This window comes from Salvelinus namaycush, chromosome 6, assembly GCF_016432855.1.
Source record: "Salvelinus namaycush isolate Seneca chromosome 6, SaNama_1.0, whole genome shotgun sequence".
Lineage (NCBI taxonomy): Eukaryota > Metazoa > Chordata > Actinopteri > Salmoniformes > Salmonidae > Salvelinus > Salvelinus namaycush.
In genome coordinates this window covers 35,269,827-35,294,402 of record NC_052312.1, presented here as the reverse complement: position 1 = coordinate 35,294,402, position 24,576 = coordinate 35,269,827, and the positions used below count along the sequence as shown (strand labels likewise).

General features: G+C 42.8%; 1 protein-coding gene across 2 annotated transcripts in view; it reads right to left on the bottom strand.

Moving 5' to 3' along the window:
- Positions 1–7,543: 7,543 nt before the first annotated feature.
- Positions 7,544–24,576, bottom strand: part of LOC120049908 (solute carrier family 41 member 2-like) — a 34,695-nt gene continuing 17,662 nt past the window's right edge. For both annotated transcript variants that reach the window (XM_038996405.1, XM_038996406.1), the window contains exon 11: positions 7,544–9,118. In XM_038996405.1, coding sequence (XP_038852333.1) covers positions 8,933–9,118 — 186 coding nt within the window. In that variant the 3' untranslated portion in view covers positions 7,544–8,932. The remainder of the gene's footprint in view (positions 9,119–24,576) is intronic.

The window sequence follows — 24,576 nt, the reverse complement described above, 5'->3', positions numbered from 1 at the left end:
CTGGAAAAAGCAGACAGTTAGTTTTTCCAGGAGATTTCATCCACGACTGCTGCTTTTTGCAGGAGAGGGAACCCCAGGTATTTACCCCATGACATCTACTAGCCTTCCAACCATTACTGAGTATGAACACAACTACACTCGAGAGCTGAGCCTGGGATTGAACCTACAACCCTGTGTACTAGAGGTGAGATCGTTACTCGGAGAGCCAGTGGCTCCTTCACACTCATCTCTGTACATTTGTCATGAAGAAATAGAAACTAGCTAAGGATCTAATGACAGATACATTTGACGAACTGTGAAAGCACAATTATAACTGGTGTAAAGTTGCTGCTATGCTGATGAATCAACCAAATGCTGAGTCACTGAGGCCTCTGCTATTTATTGCACCCTGTAGTTCACATTGAGAAAGTCCCCTATGTCAACAGCTTGGTTTGAATCTACCCCAATATGGCCACTTGTTCCAGTGCATGTATACAGCCTGCTCTCTGTGGAAAGGTCCTGATCTCTCTCATTATACAGACCTTGTGGTCAGCACAGTGGTTCCTTTCAAGTGGGCACCTTTGAAGAAATGGCCAGGGCCACGGAATCCATTAAAAAGAACTTGAGTTGGAAAGTTCTCATCCCTCTCTCGCCACAGATCAGTCTTTCATTAATAAAAGCACAGTACTGTCTCCTACCACCTTTCTGAACTACATATCAATCCCTAATATAAGCAGAAATAACCCACCCAGAGAACTACAACACAATACGTTATGCATGAAACTTACTGCCATTGTAAATTCCACCACCTGCTTTTTCCAAGACATAGGAAATAAGTTAATATTCCCATTCTAAAACATCCAGCATCTCCCCACAGAGGCATTTCTCCACTCCTGTCAGAAATGCATCCAGCATCTCTCCACATACAGAGGCATTTCTCTATTCTTGTCAGAAATACATCCAGCATCTCCCCACAGAGGCATTTCTCTATTATTTTCAGAAATAGTTCCAGCATCTCTCCACATAGAGGCATTTCTCCACTCCTGTCAGAAATACATCCAGCATCTCTCCACATAGAGGCATTTCTCCATTCCTGTCAGAAAGTTCCAGCATCTCCCCACATAGAGGCATTTCTCCATTCCTGTCAGAAATAGTTCCAGCATCTCCCCACAGAGGCATTTCTCCATTCCTGTCAGAAATAGTTCCAGCATCTCCCCACATAGAGGCATTTCTCCATTCCTGTCAGAAATACATCCAACCTATTTCCACGGCCCTGCCTTTTCATTGGCTATAAACCCTGTCATTAGAGAGAGGCTGCTAACAGTGGCACATCAGGGGAGTGTGTGTGTGTGTTCATGTGTAGGGAAGGGAAGTTAACAGCTGCTGTGTCCATGTGAGCTGTGTCACTGCAGGTATCTGTGGTTTGGGAGAATGCATGTAATCAGTTGTTTTTTAAATTTATGCTTAAAAGGCAAATACAACACCCGACAAAGTGTTGCATCACCGCAGACATTAAAAAAGACATTAAATGACAGCTCTAAAATAAATCAAGGATAGAGTGTGGCTGTTACACATCCAGCTGGGTGTCCTCTTTAGTCAGGCAGAATGACAGACCAGGTAGCAGCAGGGTTTGGCCTGGTAAAACCATAGCATCCATGTCCTAGTCACAAAACAAAACAATCTCTCTCTCGGTCTATTTATGCTGTTCTCTGTCACTCTGTGTATCTCATGGCTGTGTCCCCCTCAGCCTTCCATACGTTGCCACACACGCAGATGTGTGATTCCCACCTCAAATTAAATGTTCACCACCCACCCGGTGGCTATCACTTTCTCCCTCTTTCTGGGTTTCTTGCCAAATGAGATTGATTGGGGTCTAAGTAAAGAAGAATCGATTGGTGTTTCACTTCCTCAGTAGAGCCATCGGGCCCTGCTCACAGCGTCATTGATTCCTCCCAGTCCCCCTCAGTGACATAGGTCTACAGTAGGTTTTATACTGGCTACGGTTCAGAGGTGATAAAGACACGGCTAGATTATGAACCAGGCCGACTGTAGACAAGAAATACTTGAGCTGTTCTTATTTAAACTCTTGGCAACAGCACAGTTCAGGTCAGAAGGCTAACCCTGGCATCTGACGCCACTCCATCAGTCCCCAAGGAATCTCACCCCTGGGTGGCAGGAATCTCTCAGTTTACTTCCCTTCCTCCATGTCTCCTTCCTACTAGTTATTTCCCCTCTCCAACCCATCCCTCTCGCTCTCCAGTCATAGTAGTAAAACATATAACAATGATTTTCATTTTAATAACCCTCATTAGGTTTACTCCTGACAGTCATGATTATCTCTCACAGCAACACTGGGTCGATTGAGTTTCCATAGAGGCACACTCTGAACACCCCATCACTGGAGAAAATAATCAGGGGGGGAAATGATCTGTTTCCTATTAGCTTCCAGTGTGAATCAGCTATTGTTCTCCGTTCAGTTAGGCCAGTAAGCCCGGGGGCCACATAGGTCCGCTGGGACTACTGGAGGGGCCAGAGATGACCCCTGGATTAGGTTTCAATTTCATGGTCCCCCTGGTGCAGACCGTACCCCTTTTCCCAAGCCATAGTCAAACCTGTCAACTCAAACCCCCCAATACAAGGTTCAGCACCCCTTGTTAACACCAGAGCGTCTAGACATCAACAGAGGCACACTGTTACATGCCCACAGAATACTGTACATACTACACATAGAAACACAGAACAAACATACAGAGGCTGCTCACTTACATTCTCAGACTGTAGTAAGAGAGAGTGTGTGATGCAGTCATACAGTACATGATTCCTCTCTGTAGCCAGGCAGAGACATGGGCCAACATTGGAGACATGCCACCTCATAAAAACCATCTAGTGTAATAAATGTCTAACATCTTAACTCAACAGTAACACAGTGGGAGTTCACTCTCTCAACCATCTGGTGTTCACTTTTTGCAACTCCTCATCTTTTCCTAATGCAGACATTTTGTTTTAACCCTATGCTGTCACAATAACATTATCCATGCTCAACAACTACAGTATCTACTGAATGGTAAGGAGGCAGAGAAATCCCATAACACACTTTATGAATGATATCATTTAAAACCTCACTTCCAAGTATCTTTTCCCCCATGCAGTCAGTGATTGCAGAATTTGAGTAAGTATCTACAGAGGACAGTAAAAGAAAAAACAAGCATGTCAGTAGTCTAGATAGATTACATCCTATTCCCTGCTCTCTCCTATACAGTATAGACAGGAGGTGAAGAGACAGCCAAGAGTAATTCACTGTTCTGGTTATGGGGTCTCAGGAGGTTCTGCTCTGGTCGTTAAGCCACACGCTACTGACACTTCAGAGACTCTCCTCTACAACCATGAAAATCGGCTTTTAAACGGGGCAGACAGACAAGCGCGCAACACAACCATGAAAATACACAAGCCGCAAATCTGCTCTTTAACTACTTAGTCACGCCCTTCCGACTTCACTGAGAAAGAACAAAAACACAGCAAACTGAAGGCGTATTACGGTACATGGGTTAACGTAGCATGGTATCAGTACTGTCAAATAATAGATATCCATTGGATAGACCTAGTCCTAGGGTGGCAAAGGGTCGGAAACTTTCTGGTAAGTTTCCGGATTTTTTCCGGAAATTTTCCATGGGAAGTTAAACTCTGGAATTTGGGGAATTTTGCTTAAATTCATCAAAAAAGTTAGCTTATAACAGTGAACCTTTTTTTGTGGGATACACAAGGCAATTCTAGGTCTTCTGGCATATTTTGGTTAAACTATCCCCAATTCAATGGAATTGCAACCCTCTGCATGCACAGTGCATTCTTCCATCACATGTACAGCTGATTCTCAAGATCTTGCACACTAATGAGATGCTATTGAGCCCACACTACTACACTGCCTGAGCCAAAGACTACATGCTTTCTGGTAAGTTTTGATCACAATACTGGGTGGGGTGAATATATTTTATATGACATACATGATTTTTTGTTAACTAGTAAATAGTAGCCTACAGCAAAGTGTGTTTAAATGATTTAGAACTTGTTAACAATTTCAGCTAGTTTTTGCTACCATGTGGGTTTTAGCTTGCTTGAGCCTGCTAACTGAAGAGCGTTAATTCACCTGTTTCCCATACATGTTCCATTAAAATAAATATATCTTACAAATGAGTTGTTTAATCTAACTGCCTAACTATTTATCTGTACATGGACTTGTATTTGCTGTTTTTCTTACAATTTTTTCTCTAATATTTACAGGAAAATTCCACAGGCACTATCTGATGTGTGGGGACATTTCACTACAGCTAATGTAGAAGGAAAAACTGTGTACATTTGCAAATACTGTGCCAAATCATATGTGAAGAATGCAACAAAGACGCAGAATCATCTGGCCAAGTGCATAAAGTTCCCTCAGCGCTCACAACAAGCAACCTCTGACAAAAGTCCCTCTACCTCTATTTGAGGTAAAAATTATGATTCACACACCTTATCGATAGCAACAGCTCATGGTCCTCCTGCTGATGAATGTCTTGCTCGAGCTGTGTATGCAACTGGTTCACCTCTGATGCTCACAGGCAATGTGTATTGGAAGAGATTTCTGAATGTTCTTCGTTCAGCATACACCCCTCCAACCAGACATGCTTTATCTACTCATTTGCTGGATGCAGAGTTCAACAGAGTTCAAGTGAAGGTCAAGTAAATCATAGAGAAAGCAGACTGTATTGCAATCATCTCTGATGCGTGGTCGAATATTCGTGGGCAAGGAATAATTAACTACATCATCTCCAACCCTCAACCAGTATTCTACAAGAGCACAGACACAAGAGACAACACACACACCGGTCTCTACATTGCAGGTGAGCTGAAGGCAGTCATCAATGACCTTGGACCACAGAAGGTATTTGTACTGGTGACAGACAATGCTGCGAACATGAAGGCTGCTTTGTCTAAAGTGGAGGAGTCCTACCCTCACATCACACCCATTGGCTGTGCTGCTCATGCATTGAATCTGCTCCTCAAGTACATCAAGGCACTGAAAAAAAATGGATACAGAGCCAAGGTTAGGTATGTGAAGGGTCATCAAGTCATAGCAGCAATCTACCTCACCAAACAAAGTGAGAAGAATAAGAGCACCACATTGAAGCTGGCCAGCAACACCCTTTGGAATGGTGATGTCATCATGTTTGACAGTCTCCTGGAGGGGAAGGGTTCTCTCCAAGAAATGGCCATATCACAGTCTGACGATATGGACAGCCCCATCAAGAGAAGTCTCCTGGATGATGTGTTTTGGGAGAGAGTGGTAAGCAGCCTGAAACCTATAGTAGTAGCCATTGCACAGATTGAGGGAGACAATGCCATCCTGTCTGATGTTCAGACTCTGCTTGCAGATGTAAGAGAAGAAATCCATACTGCCCTGTCCACTTCACCGTTGCTCCAAGCAGAGGACACAGCAGTTCTGAAATACATCAAAAAGTGTGAAGACTTCTGCCTGAAGCCCATACACGCCGCAGCGTACATGTTGGACCCCGAGCATCCTGTCTGGTGCAGAGATCAACAAGGCCTATGGTGTCATCACTACCGTGTCTTGCCATCTTGGCCTGGATGAGGGCAAGGTTCTTGGCAGTCTGGCGAAGTACACTCCAAGCAAGGCCCTTGGGATGGAGATGCAATATGGCAGTCGTGCCAACTTATCTCATCAGCCACCTGGTGGAAGGGACTTTGTGGAGCTGAGGCTCTTTCCCCTGTTGCTTCCATCATCCTCTAAATCCCACAAACATCAGCCGCCTCAGAGCGCAACTGGTCCTTGTTTGGGAACACACACCAAAGCGCGCAACAGGCTGACCAATACAAGGGTTGAAAAATTGGTGGCCATCTTTGCAAATTTGAGGCTTTTTGAGCCTGACAACAAGACATCCTTAACAAGGTTGGAAAGTGACAGTGAAGATGAGGCCTCAGAGTCTGATGTTCAAGAGGTGGACATTGAGGAGGTCCAGGGAGAAGACATGGAAGCCTGAGAGGAAGACAACCAAAGCTTTAGTTTCTAGACTATCATTTTACAGATGTATGTTGAAAAGGTTTTTGTGAGATGCGATGGATCATTGGGGATCATTCAATATTCTCTTTTGTTGTTCAGTGAAATCATCCCATGTGAAGAGTAAACTCATTTAATTAAAGTTCAATTTGTAACTAAATTGTTTTTAAAATTTCTATTGGAAAGATTTAATAATTTGCAATTATGTCTACTTATGATAAGGTAAAATATTTATGTTTCTGTCTCCATATGATATGGTAAATATATCCAATGCAAAAAACATCTACATTAAAATGGTATTAATATTCGTTTGCATATATTTCCGTTAATTCCCATAAATTCCTGTTAATTCCCACGGAAAGTTTCCACCTCAGAATATTCCTCAAAATGTGCAACCCTACTTAGGCCTAGTTGGAACTAAAAGGTGGAGGTGGTTGGAACGCTTGTCACCATCAGATCTACTAAGTATTGGTCAGACAACGGACTGTGATGCATTCAGAAACAAGCATTAAAGGTTCATGTTCTGATCTATCCCAGGAGAGGGTTAAGGAATACTGCTCAAGCTCATCTTTGATGTCCAGAACCAGATAATATATCTTTCTTTTTACCATGCAACTCTATTTGCAAGGCGTCAGAATGTAGAGATACTATAATGTATAAAACTTTCACCACTGTCAGACTGAGTCCATACGCTGTTATTCAAATGCTTTTCTCTTTCCAACTCTATGCCAAGTAAAACTTCAGCAATTACAGTAAACCCTTCTTCACACTTCCAATGAATTCTATAATCTTAGTCTGACGCGACACCTTTCAAACTAAATCACCTAACATGTATAACACCTCCACAGAGACAGATCGGCCTGTAGGTGACATAGCCAAGCTATCATAACCTCACACACCAGTTGATATGATATGGCATTTTTAATATTAGTGTCCACCCAAAGGAGCACGTAATGTCAACATGTCTCTGGGGGTGCTGTTCCCACCTCTCTGGTCTCTCACATCTGAAAGAGAGAGCTCTGAGAAATAAAGAATGGTTAGAGAACGAGAGGAAGGGAATGAGAGAAGTAGTGAGGGAATGAGAAGACATAATGAGACGGAAGCAGTGACATGAAGAGGGAAGACAGACAAGAGCGTGTGTGTGTAGGCATGTTCATCGAGAGAGGTCATGAAAGGTGAAATACCACACTGGTGTTACCATGGAGACTGGGGGAGATAGAGACAGTGATTGTCCAGTGATCTCCTGAGGGCATCCAAAGAGCACACAATATATTTCTACCACAGTGTGGTAGACTTCAAATCATAACATTGCTTTACTGCAGAGAAGTGTTGGTATACACGGATTTGTCTCAATCGGAGCTGATCTTGTCCTTCCCTGTCTACCGGCATTTCATCCTAAACCTCTTTAGACAAGAGCTTTGACTGAACAACCACTAATACTACAACATCCAATTAACCTCTCTGAGGGACCGGCAAATCTTCACTCAGTATAATCACACATTTGTAAGCAGCTTATTCATGCTGGACGTTTATTTATTTATTAAACGTTTATATGAGTCACAAAAAGGTAATTCGTGGTCCGTTTCCGAGAACAGATTGCGAATATGAAAACAACAAACCCTTTTAACAGTACATTATTAGAGGTTAGAAAACAACAACAGATCCAACAGAAAACTAAAGGAATATGGCATCAGAAAGAATAACATCTCATCACCCTGTGAATCTCCGCAGGCACATTTCATTGGAATATTAACGGCAGAGAGCCACCGTAGTGAACATACGCACATACGTGTAAACAGAGTGCGTGGCGTGTAAACGTCCACGGTCAAAACCACATGATCGCACGGGACCTGACTGTATAACACCACAATATTACCTACTCTGTGTGACTGGACCGCCATTATATATATAGATAGATAGAGAGAGAGAGAGAGAGAGGGGGAAGAGAAGAGGGAGAAAGAGCAAAGAATCAAGTCCCTCGAGAGGTATGAAAATAGCAGGTATCCAATACATTCCTTTGAGTACCGTTAACTGTCACGATCAGGCTGCTGTCCCCAATTCTATTTGTCCTTCCTTGTGATCATGCAAAACAAAACTAAGGGTACAGATGGCCACATGAAACCCCACACAGATAAACAACTGAGGTTCAATCTGTGACTGACCTTAATGAGAGCCTAAACGAAGTGCATCCAAAGAGAGTGAGATGCATATCGTCTGGGCTGAGAGTAGACTCAGTGCTCTAGTATAGACTATATAAAGCTTTGGACCAGGGGAAGGCAATACTAGTCTGTAACAACAGCATAGTGTGCAGGCTTTTGTTCCATCCCAGCTCTAAAACAGCTGATCCAGCGACTAACCCTGCAAACCCTGGCCCTAGCTGTCAAGGGCCAGGTGTGTACCTCCTGTAACCTGGCCTTTCTCCACCCTGTCTGTCCATGTATCTCCCCTCTGTCAGGACTAAACACTGCAGCCCGTTGATCTCACTAACTGAAGGCTTCCAACTAAATTTGCAGTGTCCACCGGATATAAGTGACTTGTTGCAACGAAACAACAACGGTCAAATCGCTTAATAAATTGCACTGTAAGAAGCATATGATTTTTAGAATGCAATGTCATTGGTTGAATGTAAAAAAGGAACCAGATGCAGAGAAATGTCTTTCCAAATAATATTGTTTTTTTCTTCCAAATGAACATCTGTAGCTCCTCATTGGCTCAATCAGCATACTGTTAAGTGCTACTCTGCCCAATAGGAGAGGCAGAGGAATCCAGCGACCAATAGCTGAGCGAGGCAAACCGCCTAAACGTCAACAACCCCGCAAGGCATAAGAGAAGGAGAAGGCGTAGGGGTTCTGGGTCGGGGTAGAGGCACGGGCGTGACCCCTCTGCCAGGGATCAGGGGTCATCTCAGTCACCCACGTCGCTGTCCTGGTCGCCGATGTACCACAGGAATTGGAAGCTGAGGGCCAGGAGAGCGGTGCCCAGGAGGTCGCCCAGGGCGGTCAGGTAGGGGATGGAGAAACTGTCTGGGTCTTTACCACTACGCCACATAGAGTACACCATCCAGTCTGCTATACACAGCAACAGGAACACCTGAGAGAGAGAGAGACACAGAGAGAGAGAGAGAGAGAGAGTTTAATATACAGAATGAGTTTAGTGTACATAATGTAAATCTGCACAAGAGAAACAAGTGAGAGAGAGCTGTTAGCTTAAAGTTAGTTCGCTTAAAGACCTATCACACAGCAACACAATTACCATCACACATGTAAATCAAAGTAAGCTATTCCTGATTGCAAAAACCCAATTGTTTGCTATGCAAGACATCACACCACCAATATAAAACAGATGCACACATACGCATGTGATTCACAAAGCACAGTGGCGTCCCACGGAGAAGTTGAAGCGAGGGAGAGAAATTGCGGAAAAATCTACATTACACCTCTTCACAGATATTTTCTAAGAAACACCATGGAAACACAAAGAAAACTGAGCTGAAGAGAGGAATAAGAGAGAGAGAGAGAGAAGCGAGAGCATGGAGAGGAGCGCTGGGCCATTGTGTTTTAGAGAAAAGTAAGTCTGCCAGTGGTTGGTGTTATTCCTGTTTCACTGTCCAAAAAACAAAGAGCTTGAAACACTGCCCACTGCAATTAGCCCGACCAGAGACAGAGGGGCAGTACGACAGCTATACTATAAGGAATAAAACTAAGCATTCGACTGATAACCATATGTAAAGGAAAACAAGGAGAAATCTAATGTTACCGGCAGCAAATACATTATAGGGAAACGGATAATTTCAAACACCAAAATCAAAAGAAGCATATACCAACCACGTCTTGGGATAAAGAGGGAATTATTTGTTTCATAGGTGTGTCTAAATTCCTCGGTCCATCTAGGATTCTAAGAATGATGGCTTGGAGATGTCTGTCTCTATGCAGAACGCGTTAAGTATGCAAACCCCCAAGGGTCACGCGACAAAGTCTATTTGCCTCGTCACACATAGTGGGTAGCGTGCAAAGTAGGTAGCCTGAAATAATACTGACTTTACTCCTTGTGACAGAGCAGTGAATCAAACACTTCCTCTTTCTCTTAAGGCACTCTCTGGTCGTCTCAGTCTATCAAGGGCAATCTTCTTTCCCCTCTGTCCTTTTATTGAGTGTCACTGTCCACCAAATACCCATTCGACACACCCACTCACTCACTCACACGACACAGACAATAAAACAGAATAGTTTAAAAACTCTCCCCAAATCGCTTTGTCTAAATACATTTTAGGAGACAATCGACAGACACAACCAGAGAAAAACGTCAAACCTCCCATCCCCTTCCACAGTATTAACTAGAGCCGTCTAATCAATGCAGAGAAGAGAGCGGAGGAGAAGACTCTCCAGAATGGAACCAGACACTGTTTGATGTCCTGCGGCTGGATGGGAGCCTGCATCAGTCCTTTATCTCCATCTTTCTAATTAGACAGATTTACACAGGAAACGCTTTGAATGTGTTTGGTCTAAAGTGAGTGTCTGTAAATGAGTTTGTTTTCAAGTGTGTGCTTTGAATACATTTGCTTTGAAAACGGATGTGAAATGCCAGAAGAATGAATAAGCAACAACAGAAACATACCTATCTAATACCTCCTTCTCCCTGCCATCCCTTTTCACACCAGCCAATTCTGGCTAGACAGTACTTTGTCCTTCCTGGAGCACATAACCAAGTTGCAGGCTAAGGTTACATCTAGGTTTTCTGCATCGTAATCACTCCTCCTTCACCCCATCTGCCAAACTAACCTTGATTCAGATGAGCATCCTACCCATGCTAGATTACGGAGACGTAATATACAGATCGGCCAGTAACGGTGCTCGAGTGGCTAGATGTTCTTTACCATTCGGCCATCAGATTTGCCACAAATGCTCCTTACAGGACACATCACTGTGATCTACACTCCACTGTTAACTGGCCATCTCTTCACACTCAACGCAAGATCCACTGGTTGATGCTCATTTATAAAAACTCCTCAGGTCTCACTCCCACTATCTGAGATACCCTTTATCCTCTGCATACAACACCTGGTTTTCCAGTCACATTCTGTTAAAGGTCCCCAAAGCTAACACAACCCTGGGTCGCTCCTCTTTCCAGTTCGCTGCAGCTAGCGACTGGAACGAGCTGCAAAACACTTAAACTGGATAGTTTTGGGACACTCACTGACATTTGTAGCCGTTTTGTGTGATGTGCTTTGTCTCTGCCGTTTCTGTAATTCGTGCTGTTTTCTGCTCTTAGGGTTTGTGCCAGGTTGTGTTGTTGCCATAGGTCTCCCTTCAAGTGTCTTCCATCTGTGTTGTCCGTCTTGTCTTACTTTAAAAAAATGTTTATCCAGGCCCCTGCCCCACAGGAGGCCTCTTGCCGGGCCATCATTGTAAATAAGAATTTGTTCTTAAATGGACAGGCCTGGTAAAATTAGCAGCACTTCTGGTACAGAACTTTGACCAGATTAGGACATGGTAAGAAATTAGGAGATGGGTCGACAGATATACAGTAGATTCTGACTCAAATCTACTTATTTATTTGACAGGGACAGTGTGCATGAATCAAGATTTCATGGTCAACATCAATTTAAAAGTACCAGAGTTAGCAACAAAGCTAATTTCCAACTGTAGTACTCAATATCAGCATGATCAAATTCAGGCCAATAAGAGGGCCTACCACAACACAACAGGTCTCTCAGTATGACAGCGGTGAAGGTCAAGACGCTCCTCTGTCCCATCTCAATTACACACTAACATTTCAAATTCCGTGTTTAGCTAGTGTCGTGGAAATTACCACCAGGGACACCTGAAGTCAATCTTAAATGAATCATTCTTTATTAAATCAGAAAGCTGGAGAGGTTCCAACAAACTTAATGCACCAAGTAGTACTTGGTCTGTCAGGAGCTCCGCCGGGGCAGTCCAGTTAGTTCTCTTATATACTGCTTACACAAACAAGTTAAAGTACATTCGGACCCCTTCCCTTTTTACATTACAGCCTTATTCTAAAATGTATTACTTTTTTTTTTTTGCCTACAAAATCTATACACAATACCCCATAAATGACAAAGCAAAAACTGGTTGACAGTCAAATTATTATTATTTTTTTTTAAAAGAGGCACACACCTGTCTATATAGAAGGTCCCACAGTTGACAGTGCATGTCAGAGCAAAAACCAAGCCACGAGGTCGAAGTAATTGTCCGTAGAGCGGACAATCATTCTTAAATCAAAGAAGTTTGGAACCACCAAGACTCTTCCTAGAGTTGTCCACCCACTCAAACTGAGCTATCGGGGGAGAAGGGGCATGGTCAGGGAGGCGACCCAGAACACGATGGTCACTCTGACACAGCTCTAGAGTTCCTCTGTGGAGATGGGAGAGTGGCCAGACCACCAATCAGGCCTTTATGGTAGTGGCCAGACAGAAGCCACTCCTCAGTAAAAAGGCACATGACAGCTAGCATGATGGTGGCAGCATCATGCTGTGGGGATGTTTTTCAGCGGCAGGGACTGTGAGACTAGTCAAGATTGAGGGAAAGATGAACGGTGCAAAGTACAGAGAGATCCTCGATGAAAACCTGCTCCAGAGCGCTCAGGACCTCAGACTAGGGCGAAGGTTCACCTTCCAACAGGACAACGACCCTAAACCAAGACAACACAGGAGTGGCTTCGGGACAAGTCTCTGAATGTTCACGAGTGGGCCAGCCAGAGCCCAGACTTGAACCCGATCGAACATCTCTGAAGAGACCTGAAAATAGCTATGCAGCGACGCTCCCCATCCAACCTGGCAGAGTTTGAGAGGATCCGCAGAGAAGAATGGGAGAAACTGCCCAAATACAGGTGTGCCAAGCTTGTAGTGTAATATCCAAGACGACTCGATGCTGCATTCCTCTGCCAAAGGTACTTCAAAGTACCGAGTAAAGAGTCTGAATACTTATACAAAAGTAATAGAGTTTTTTTGTTTTTAATACATTTGCAAACATTTCTAAAAACCTGTTTTTGCTTTGTCATTATGGGAAATTGTGTGTAGATGGATATGGAAACAAAATGTGGAAAAAGTCAAGGGGTCTGAATACTTACCGAATGCACTGTATATTTGCATGATTTAGCTTATTAGTTATTCATAATTAACTTTTGGTTCCTGCATGTGTCTGGCAACATCTCCTATCTTAACTTATTGAACATATTCTGGGTGTTCTGCCAAAAGGTCTGAGGTGGGGGTCATGACCGTCTCCCCCTCATATCTCTACCCAGCACCTACAGGAACCAATGATTGTATGAGACAAGATGCACAATTCAAGGCTATCTGTTCAGAGAACAACATTTTCCTTCACTCTAGTGATCTACTTTGATCTAACGAACTGTGGAAGACATTGATGATCCTGGATGGGCCTCTGTACTGTTCGTGTCAGGCTTGAAAGGTGGGAAAGGCACAGCCGGAATTGCATGATGCCATCTCTGAAACCACTGAAGCCCCATTTAAAGAATCCTACCAAGGAAAGTGTGGGAAAGCAAGGAGATTTCTCTAAAGTAGAGGGAGACAGGGATAGAGGTTGAATTCTAAGAGAGAACACACAGTTCTTAGTAGATGGCAGAGTCGAGTGCAGCAGCTGAAGGTGTGAGTGTGTACTGGGGTTAGAGAGTGTGAGAGAGAGAGGGAGGCTGTTGACTGGGAGATAACACCCTGAGCAAACACAGCAGGGGGAACTTTCCACTCCTCAGAGAGAAAACAGCCTGAACAGGGACTGTACACTGGGGCTGCTCACAAGCATAGGGCAACACGTCTATTTACATGGCCACAGAAACATTTAAGCGATTTAGGACCAGCAGTTTAGTTCGAAAGATTCCACTGTCCTCTCTGTTGGACTGCAGAGATACATGTTCTCAGACAAACAAGGTCTTTTTTACTTTATAGCAGACATGGAGGGGGGGGGGATAACTGCATCACATGTAAATACAATAAATCCTACTTTATTTAAGATGAATTGAAACAAACTTTTCATGTGACAGAGAGAGAGATATTACCAGATATCCTTATTAAAGGGCCTTTAAAATAGTAATTTTTCACACTGCCTTCTCTTCACAACTGACACTTAGTTATGACATTAAAAATCATATTGGGTGATTGAAAGGGGTGATGATCAGAGGGGTATGGATAGAGTTCCTCAGCTCTCCTAACAGTCCCCACACACAGATCACTGTGAACACTGATCTCAGACCAGTCTCTGGTGTCTGGAGGGGTGCAGAGGGATGGGAAGCTCTGGAGGAGGTCCTCAGTGTTAAGTTCATGTTTTAAGGATTTGAACAAGGATGACGGTATGGGAACTTTGATCACAGCACTGGATTCTGTATTTCTTAAAGAAGAGAAAGGCCGTGCCTAAGAGGCATATTCAAACTTTGACAGTGTTACGAGAGATAATTCGGTTGCAATGACGGACTACATCATTGATTTCGAACAGAGGTACAATAGAATGCGCAAGTACGACATGGTTCTCCCAGATGCAGTGTTAGGGTTCAAGTTGCTAGATACTGCCTGTCTAGATGGTAGGGAGAAACAGTTGGCTTTGACTGCTTGTACTGTGCTGACTTTTGCATCTATGAAGTCGGCACTAAAAAGAATATTTGGTGAAAAGACGTCTGTCGCGCCAATAACAGATGGAATGCAAGTGAGTGACGCAGCATATTACACCGAGCAGCACAGAAAAAGCGCCAACAAGTCACGTTCTCAAGACAACCAGAAGAGGGCGCCATTTCCCGGCACAAATCCACTGGACAAATATGGAATGAGATCGAAATGTGCTATTTGTCAAAGCACTTAGCATTGGGTTAAAGACTGTCCTCATAAAAATGAACAAGTTAAACTAACAGAGGAAAATGTAAACACAGAGATAGAGCAGTGTAACATTACACTGTTTTCAAATGAATCTGATACTGAGATTTTTATAGTTGAATCCTTAGGATTTGCTGTGATTGATACTGCATGCACACGGACAGTGTGTGGTGAAAAATGGCTTGATAGCTATGTCAGTGAACTAAATATGAAGGAAGTACAAAATATGATTGACACACCAAGCAACAGAGCTTTCAAATTTGGAGATGGGAGAACTGTCCATTCTACCAAGAGAGTTAAGATACCAGCAAAAATTGGTCAGACTAAGTGTCACATTGAAACAGAGGTGGTCCCTACAGATATCCCCTTACTATTAAGTACCGTAAAGCTTCACTCAAGAAGGCAGGGGCTGTACTAGACATAAAAAATGACAAGGCAGTGATGTTTAAACAACCAGTGACTCTTGAACTTACTACCTCAGGCCACTATTGTGTAAACATTTTGGACAAAGACATCACACAGAGTCCATGCAAAAATTAGATTCTGACTGACACGAAGCACATGGAGATTCTGACAGTCACAGAGAACATGAACACAAAAGAAAAACACAAAGTATTGTTAAAGCTTCACAAACAGTTTGGACATGCTACAGTTGACAGACTTCAGAAGTTACTCAGGAGTGCAGGGAATAATGATGATGAGAGTATTTCCATTCTACAGCAGATAGTTAACAGTTGTGAGACATGTCAAAAATACAGCAAACCTAAGCCCAGACCAGCTGTTGGTTTGCCACTGGCTTCCATGTACAATGAAACAGTGGCTGTAGATCTACATGAGTTAGGACCAAGTGTGTGGTACCTTCACATAAATCGACCACTTCACACACTTTAGTGCTGGAAGCATTGTGAATACAAAGAAACCCAGTGAAATCGTCAAGCACTTCATTCATTCCTGGATATGTGTGCATGGCCCGCCACAGAAATTGTACAGTGACAATGGAGGAGAATTCAATAATAATGAAATAGAGAAATGGCAGAGAACTTCAACATGGAAGTAAAGACAACTGCTGCATACAGTCCATGGAGCAATGGACTTCTGGAGAGACACAATCAAACACTCACAGAGATCATGCTGAAAGTGAAGCAAGACAATGGATGTGACTGGAACACAGCCCTAGATTGGGCTTTGATGGCAAAAAACTCAATGCACAATGTTCATGGTTACAGCCCATATCAACTAGTGTTCGGGCAGAACCCTAATCTTCCCTCAGTACTGGTTGACAAGCCACCAGCACTAGAAAGGACCAGTGTGAGTGCATGGGTGGGACAGCACCTTCCAGCACTACATGCAGCGAGAAAAGCATTCACTGAAGCAGAGTGCTCAGAAAGAATTCGCAGGGCTCTGCGGAAACAGCTTCGACCCACCGATGAGAAGTACGAGACTGGAAACAGAGTGTACTACAAACGAGTTGACTGTCAAGAGTGGAAAGGACCGGGAGTAGTGGCCAAGATGGTGTGGTGATATTTGTGAGACACGGAGGCATCTTTGTCAGGGTGCATCACTCAAGATTGCGGAAAGTAAATGATCAACAAGATAGAGGGGCTGTTGCTGAGAATCAGTCTCCTAATATATATATATTTTTAAAAGGACACAGTAACAGACACAAACCTACCAGATGTCGCATCCAATGATATGGACACAAACTGACACAGGAAATGAAGCAGAGACCTTCAACCATGCCACAGATAATACTGTTGAGCGTTCAAATGAGGAAAGCATTCAACAGCCACATGTGTTAAGAGAACATGGTTGTTCCAATCTGAAAACTGGACAAACTGTTAAATACATGGACAGAGAAAGTGGTATTCCACATACAGCAACCGTCATTGGACGAGCAGGAAAAGCCAAAGGAAAACACCAGAACTGGTACAACTTGCAGTACTCTGAACCAGCTACACTTTCTGGTACAACAGGGTCAGCTGACCTGTCACTTGTAGATAATCTCAGAATTGAACCAATGGAAAATCGAGAAAAACAGAATGACATTCAAAATGATGATGTACTTGAAACAAAGGACGTGTCATTTGACTCCGCTAAGCTAGATGAGCTCAGTAATTGTATAAAAAAATTGAGTGTTTGAGGAAGTCAAAGACATTGGTCAAAAATGTGTCTCAACAAGGTGGGTGTGTAGCCTTAAAGAATCCCTAACTGGAATAGTGCCTAAAGCACATCTAGTGGCTAGAGGTTGAGGAGCTGGCTGCTAAAGAACTCCCAAAAGACTCACCAACATGCGCCTCAGAGTCACTCAGATTGCTGATGTCAGTGATCTGCCAGAAAAAATGGAAACTTAATTCCATAGACATCAAATCTGCATTTTTGCAGGGAACAGAGCTGTCAAGGGACATTCACATCCGACCTCCGCCCGAAGCTAAAAGCGAAGGAACACTGTGGAAACTAAAAAAGTGTGTGTATGGACTGGCAGATGCATCACTCTACTGGTACAACAAAGTCAAGGCAACAATGCTGAATACAGGTGGAAAAATGTCACAAGTGGACCCTGCAGTCTTCTATTGGCTTGATCAAGACTGCAATGTGACTGGAGTACTTACCTGTCATGTTGATGACTTTATCTGGGGGGGCTCACAGACCTTTGCAACAACTGTGATTCCAAACCTCAAAGCTGTTTTCCAGGTCGGCCGTGAAGAGCATGATCATTTTTGTTATGTTGGCATAGAGTTTATTACAGTTGATGGAACAATACTGATGCAACAGGAGAGCTATATCAATAATCTTCAACCCATTCATATGGATTCTTCAAGAGCTGTACAAAAGGAATTCCCCTCTATGTGGAATTGAAGCTGATCAATTGAGGTCGAAGATAGGACAAATTTTATGGGTTGCTAGACAGAGTAGACCTGATGTAATGTTTGATGTTTGCAACTTGGCATCTAACACAAAACACGCCACTGTACAAACCATTCATGAGGCAAACAAAGTTTTTCATAAACTGAAATCACAACAAGTGACTTTAAAGTTTCAGCATGTTGGAAAAGATGACTCTTTGAAACTAGTTGTCTTCAGTGATGCTTCGCTAGGGAACCTTACAGATGGAGGCACACAAGGTGGACATCTAATCGTGTTAATGGGTGAAGGAGGAAGATTCTCACCTATCTGTTGGCAGTCAAAAAGGATCAGAAGGGTCGTCCGAGGCACACTTGCTGGAGAAACACTTGCTCTTGCGGATGGAATTGACAATGCGATCTTTCTTGCAACGCTGTTCTCAGAGCTTACCACTGGTGAGACAAAACGGCACATTCTACCTGTAGTTTGTGTCACTGACAACTACTCATTAGTTGCTGCTGTGAAGTCAACCAAGTCTGTCACAGAGAAAAGACTTCGTCTTGAGATTAGCAGCATCAAGGAACTTATTCAAGCACAGAGAATCCAGCGGATTCTGTGGTCGACCACAAAGGAACAGCTTGCTGACTGTCTGACTAAAAAAGGAGCATCCAGTCTTGTGCTCCTACAGGCTCTCAGTAATGGAAAGTGGCAGCTTGAGTAATACAAATAAAAACTGTCATACAACCCATTTGTAATGAGGATCTTGAATAATACTTGGACATTTAATTATGTTGTTGATGTTTTATTTGTCTTTAAAGAAAAGGGGGAGATTGTTAAGTTCATGTTTTAAGTATCCCTATACTTCTGTTATTACGGGGCTATCACTCAGTCAAGAGTGCGCCTGCGCAGGGAGTCTTGTCGTTGATGGACCTAGCCTTGAGTGTAATGGCTACCTTTGAGTGTGTTCATACGGTATAGTAAACTTTGTTAAACTGGAACCTTGTCGTTGTGTCATTCGAGTTAACACTCAGTGTGAGAGAGCTGCTCCAGCTCAGTGCTTCTCCTCTGTAGATCAGTGATTTCCTGCTCCAGCTCTTTAATGAGCCCTTCAGCCTGCCTCTCCCCTCAATCACCTCAATGAGCTCAGCCTGGCTTCTCTCAATGGAGCGCACCAGAGCAGTGAAGACCTGCACACTGTGAAATCTCTCTCTCTGCCTCTCTCTTGCTGTGATCTACTGAGTGTTTGATCTCCTGAACCTTCCTCAGTCTCTCCTGGATCATCTACTGAACCTCTGCCCCAGTCTTCCCCAGTTTAGCCTTCCTCTCTCCATACTCTTCCTCTAGAGGGACAGTGTCATGAGGTCTGCTTTCAAGCACATGACACAAACACACGTCTGGTCAATTATACAGAACAGCTCCAGGAGTCTCTCGTGCTTCTTACACATCCTGTCTTCCAGGTTCTCCACAGGGTTGATCAGCTTGTGTCTCTAAGGCTGGGACTCTCTGATGAGGCTCCAGGTGAGTCTCACAGTAAGAGGTCTGACACACCAGACAGGACTTCAGGGCCTTGAGCTTCATCCCAGTGCAGACATCACAGGACACTTCTCCAGGCTTGGCAGGGGACTCATCTTTACCTCTGACTCATCTTCTTAAAATGCATCTACAACCTCCCTGAACGTTATGTTGACACAAAGCTCAGGTTCTCTGTGGAACTTATCCTTAAATAAATGACACTGGTACAGGCCATTGGTATCCCAGCATCCTCTGATACAGGCCTTGCAGAAGTTGTGTCCACATGGAATAGAGACTGGCTCAGTGAACACATCCAGACAACAGGGAAAAATATAAACTAATCCCCTAAAGGTTGACCATTTCAGTTATAAAAAGGCTTTAACCAAATACACATGTTCAAAATATAAGAAAATAGGAGAAGCCATGTTCATAGCAAAGTTCACTTGATCTTGTCCAGGTAAAACATTGAGTGTATCTGTTGGTGTTGATGCTGTTCTTACTGCCCTTAGAGAACCACAGGAATAAAAGACACTACGTAGTTGTAAAGAGATTTCTGAAGAACTGGGAAGTTTAGTTTCGTGTCTGATATAGAAGCATCTCCACTTTACTTTTACTTCGGCATAGTGACGTCAATAGCCCCCTCTTTGCCGGTCTGTCTGCTTATGGCTGCTCTCAAAAGGAACATGCAGGTAACTGCCAAAATAAAAGGAAACACTTGAGTAAATGAGGGATACAAAGTATATTGAAAGCAGGTGCAACCACACAGGTGTGGAATTAACATCACATCTGCATAAGGTTATGTATAAAAATGCTGGTCAGGCCCAGTTGCACATTATTTTGTCTACCATGGCTAGAAGAGATCTCAGTGACTTTGAAAGAGGGGTGATTGTTGGGGCAGGTTTGGCAGGAGCTTCACTGACGAAGACTGCTCAACTTGCTGATGTTTCACGATATGCCAAGGCCTTCTCAGTCATCAGATCTCAACCCAATGTAACACTTACGGGAGGTTCTGGAGTGGCACCTGAGGCAGTGTTTTCCACCACCACCAAATTATGTAATTTCTTGTGGAAGAATGGTTTCGCATCCCTCTAATAGAGTTCCAGACGGTTGTAGAATCCCTGTCAAAGTGCACTGAAGCTGTTCTGGCGGCTCAACGCCCCATTAAGACAATATATGTTGGCGTTTCCTTTATTTTGCCAGTTACCTGAAATTCATCTTTACACAGAGTTAAACTCTCAATCGCCATTTGTTTTGCTCTAATCTACTGGAAAATGTATATTACATAGCCTCCTGTTCATACATCTCAGTGCTAGTAAGGTTAAACCTATCAGCAGTGGTCATAGTTCACCTTTCATTGGTATAATTGCAACACCCTCTTTTGGGAAGCATGTCTGTGCACTTTCTTTCAAGTCCCCTCCAAGGACTTCCAGGACACAACTCAGACTATTGCACGAAGGCACCATCCCATCTCTGACACCAGAGTTACAGGGTGAAGTAGTAAAGACATGGAAGACAACGCAAGAGATGTTTCATCCCGTCTTAGCACAAGCACAATAGGACACCAGACCATAGACTACAAGGGCTAAGTAAATAAAATACAAAAAAACCCCAAAGGCTCTTCTATAAACATTTTATTTAGGAACTATTTAATCAAACTGTTCTTATTTAATTGACATTACATTAATACTTGCTTTATTTTCCTAATAAGAGTGACAGAAAGAAACCATTAAATATAAAAAATATGAATTTGTGTCATTTCATTTAGCTTCCTGTAATGTATGACAATCTGAGTCTGAGGTTAAAGGGGGCTGAACATGGAACCCACAACCCTGGCGTTGCAAGCACCATGCTCTACCAGCTGAGCCACACGGAACCATTTAGCCTCGGTTTCAATCCTCCTCATTAGGAATGACGACTGAACGAGATGTGTTTTAGAGGCAAGCTTTGGGTGTCTCGTGTATATGTTTCTGTGTGTGTGTGTGTGTGTGTTCGAACGTGGGAAGTGTTTGTACTTTCACACTGTCGAACAGTACAAAGCTATAGGCACTCACTGTTTTAGATAGCTTGAAACAGTCTAACAAGGTCTTGTGTCTGGAAGTAGCCTAGACTGGCAAGCAAGCTAGTCAACTTCTTTCACAGATTACAGTGCATTGAGAAAGTATTCAAACCCCTTGACTTATTCCACATTTTGTTGTGTTACAGCCCGAATTCAAAATGTATTAAATCTCTCTCTCACCCATCTACACACAATAGCCCATAATGACAAAATGAAAACATGTTTTTAGAAAATGTAGCTAATTTATTGAAAATTAAATACAGAAATATCTAATTTACATAAGTATTCACACCCCTGAGTAAATACTTTGTAGAAGCACCTTTGGCTGCGATTACAGCTGTGAGTCTTTCGGGGTAAGTCTTATTTAATTGTACAATATCTGCCCATTATTCTTTGTAAAATTCTTCAAGCTCTGTCAAGTTGATTGTTGATCATTGCTAGACAGCCATTTTCAAGTCTTGCCATAGATTTTCAAGCCTATTTAAACCAAAACTGTAACTAAGCCACTCAGGAACATTCAATGTCATCTTGGTAAGCAACCCGTGTAGATTTGGCCTTGTGTTTTAGGTTATTGTTCTGACGAAAGGTGAATGTCTCCCAGCGTCTGTTGGAAAGGTTTTCCCTCTTGGTTTTTGCCTGCGCTTATAGCTATATTCAGTTTATTTTTAACCTAAAACACTGCATAGTTCTTGCCGATGACAAGCATACCCATAACATGATGCAACCACCACCATGTTTGAAAATATAAAGAGTAGTACTCAGTGATGTGTTGCGATGGATTGGCCCCAAACATAACGCTTTGTATTCAGTACAAAAAGTTAATTTGTTTGCCACATTTTTTGCAGTTTGACTTTAGTGCCTTGTTGCAAACAGGATGTATGTACAGGCTTCCTTCCTTTCACGCTGTCATTTAGGTTTAAAACTTTTGAGTAACTACAATGTTGATCCATCCTTAGTTCTCTCATATCACAACCATTACACTTTAACTGTTTTAAAACCACCATTGGTCCCACGGTGAAATCCCTGAGCAGTTTCCTTCCTCTTCGGCAACCGAGTTAGACAGGATGCCTGTATCTTTGTAGTGACCAGTAGCGGTGAGTGGGTAAAATCACTGGGGAAGCCAAGTCAGAAAAAAAGCCATATTACAACATGTTGTGATAATTTTGTTGTTTTTTCTATAACCTGTTAGTTCATATGCCTTGCCACCGTGATATATAGGCCTAAGGCCGAGACAATAAGACACAGCGGCAGAATAAATTCAACCGCACCTTTTTTCATCACAAAACCAGAGCGCCATCTCTGTCCAGTGAAGTCCAAAAAGCATATTGCATGTAACAAACAGTTAAATGACCTACAGAATGCTCAAGCAAGTTAATGTTTCCAACATTTTCGGACCACTAAACAACCGTTGATTTAGAACCACATAGAGTTACCGCAAGTTGCAAAGGAAACAGGAGCTGCCTCCACTATTTCAACTTTAACATTTCAACATAATCACCTATACTTAGTCTAATACAGTGACAAAAAAAAATATACCAAAAACAATTTAGTCCAACGAAGCTGGATGTGGCTGTCCATGGTGTTGCTAAATATGATGCGGATGTCCTAGGTTCTGATTTCTGTATGCATGCATGTACAGTTGAAGTCGGAAGTTTACATATACTTAGGTTGGAGTCATTAAAATTCGTTTTTCAACCACTCCACAAATTTCTTGTTACCAAACTATAGTTTGGGCAAGTCGGTTAGGACATCTACTTTGTGCATGACACAAGTAATTTTTACAACAATTGTTTACAGATTATTTCACTGTATCACAATTCCACTGGGTCAGAAGTTTACATACACTAAGTTGACTGTGCCTTTAAACAGCTTGGAAAATTCCAGAAAATTATGTCATGGCTTTAGAAGCTTCTGTTAGGCTAATTGACATAATTTGAGTCAATTGGAGGTGTACCAGTGCCTCTTCGCTTGACATCATGGGAAAATCTAAAGAAATCAGCCCAAAAAATAGTATAGTAAACACCATGGGACCACGCAGCCGGCCTAGAGATTAACTTACTTTGGTGCGAAAAGAGCAAATCAATCCCAGAACAACAGCAAAGGACCTTGTGAAGATGCTGGACGAAACAGGCAAAAAAGTATCTATATCCACAGTAAAACAAGTCCTATATCAACATAACCTGAAAGGTCGCTCTGCAGTGAAGAAACCACTGCTCCAAAACCACCATAAAAAAAGCCAGACTATGGTTTGCAACTGCACATGGGGACAAAGATCGTACTTTTTGGAGAAATGTCCTCTGGTCTGATGAAACAAAAATAGAACTGTTTGGCCATAATGACTATCGTTATGTTTGGAGGAAAAAGGAGGAGGCTTGCAAGCCGAAGAACACCATCCCAACCATGAAGCACGGAGGGTGGCAGCATCATGTTGTGGGGGTGCTTTGCTGCAGGAGGAACTGGTGCACTTCACAAAATAGATGGCATCATGAGGTAGGAAAATGATGTGGATATATTGAAGCAACATCAAGACATCAGTCAGGAAGTTAAAGCTTGGTCGCAAATGGGTCTTCCAAATGGACAATGACCCCAAACATACTTCCAAAGTTGTGGCAAAATGGCTTAAGGACAACAAAGTCAAGGTATTGGAGTGGCCATCACAAAACCCTGACCTCTATCTTATAGAACATTTGTGGGAAGAACTGAAAAAGAGCGTGCGAGCAAGGAGGCCTACAAACCCGACTCAGTTACACCAGCTCTGTCAGGTGGAATGGGCCAAAATTCACCCAACTTATTGTGGGAAGCTTGTGGAAGGCTACCCGATACGTTTGACCCAAGTTAAACAATTAAAGGCAATGCTACCAAATACTAATTGAGTGTATGTAAACTTCTGACCCACTGGGGATGTGATGAAAGAAATAAAAGCTGAAATAAATCACTCTATTATTATTCTGACATTTCACATTCTTAAAATAAAAGCGGTGATCCTAACTGACCTAAGACAGGGAATTTTTACTAGGATTAAATGTATTTGGCTAAGGTGTATGTAAACTTCCGACTTCAACTGTACATGTAGGCAGTCATTGTAAATAAGAATTGACTTGCCTAGTTAAGTAAAGAAAAAAAAAAACATACATTTTCCATCCTCGCAGGCCAGGGGCACAATGTATGAATTTATGGTTGGATCAGAATCGCCTTTATAATTATTGGCCAGTACGGAGAATAAACTAAAACCACAAGTCCAAATCCCTATCCCGTCCATGGCTAATTTAGGAAAAGGCCAATTTTAGCTAGCTAGCCACT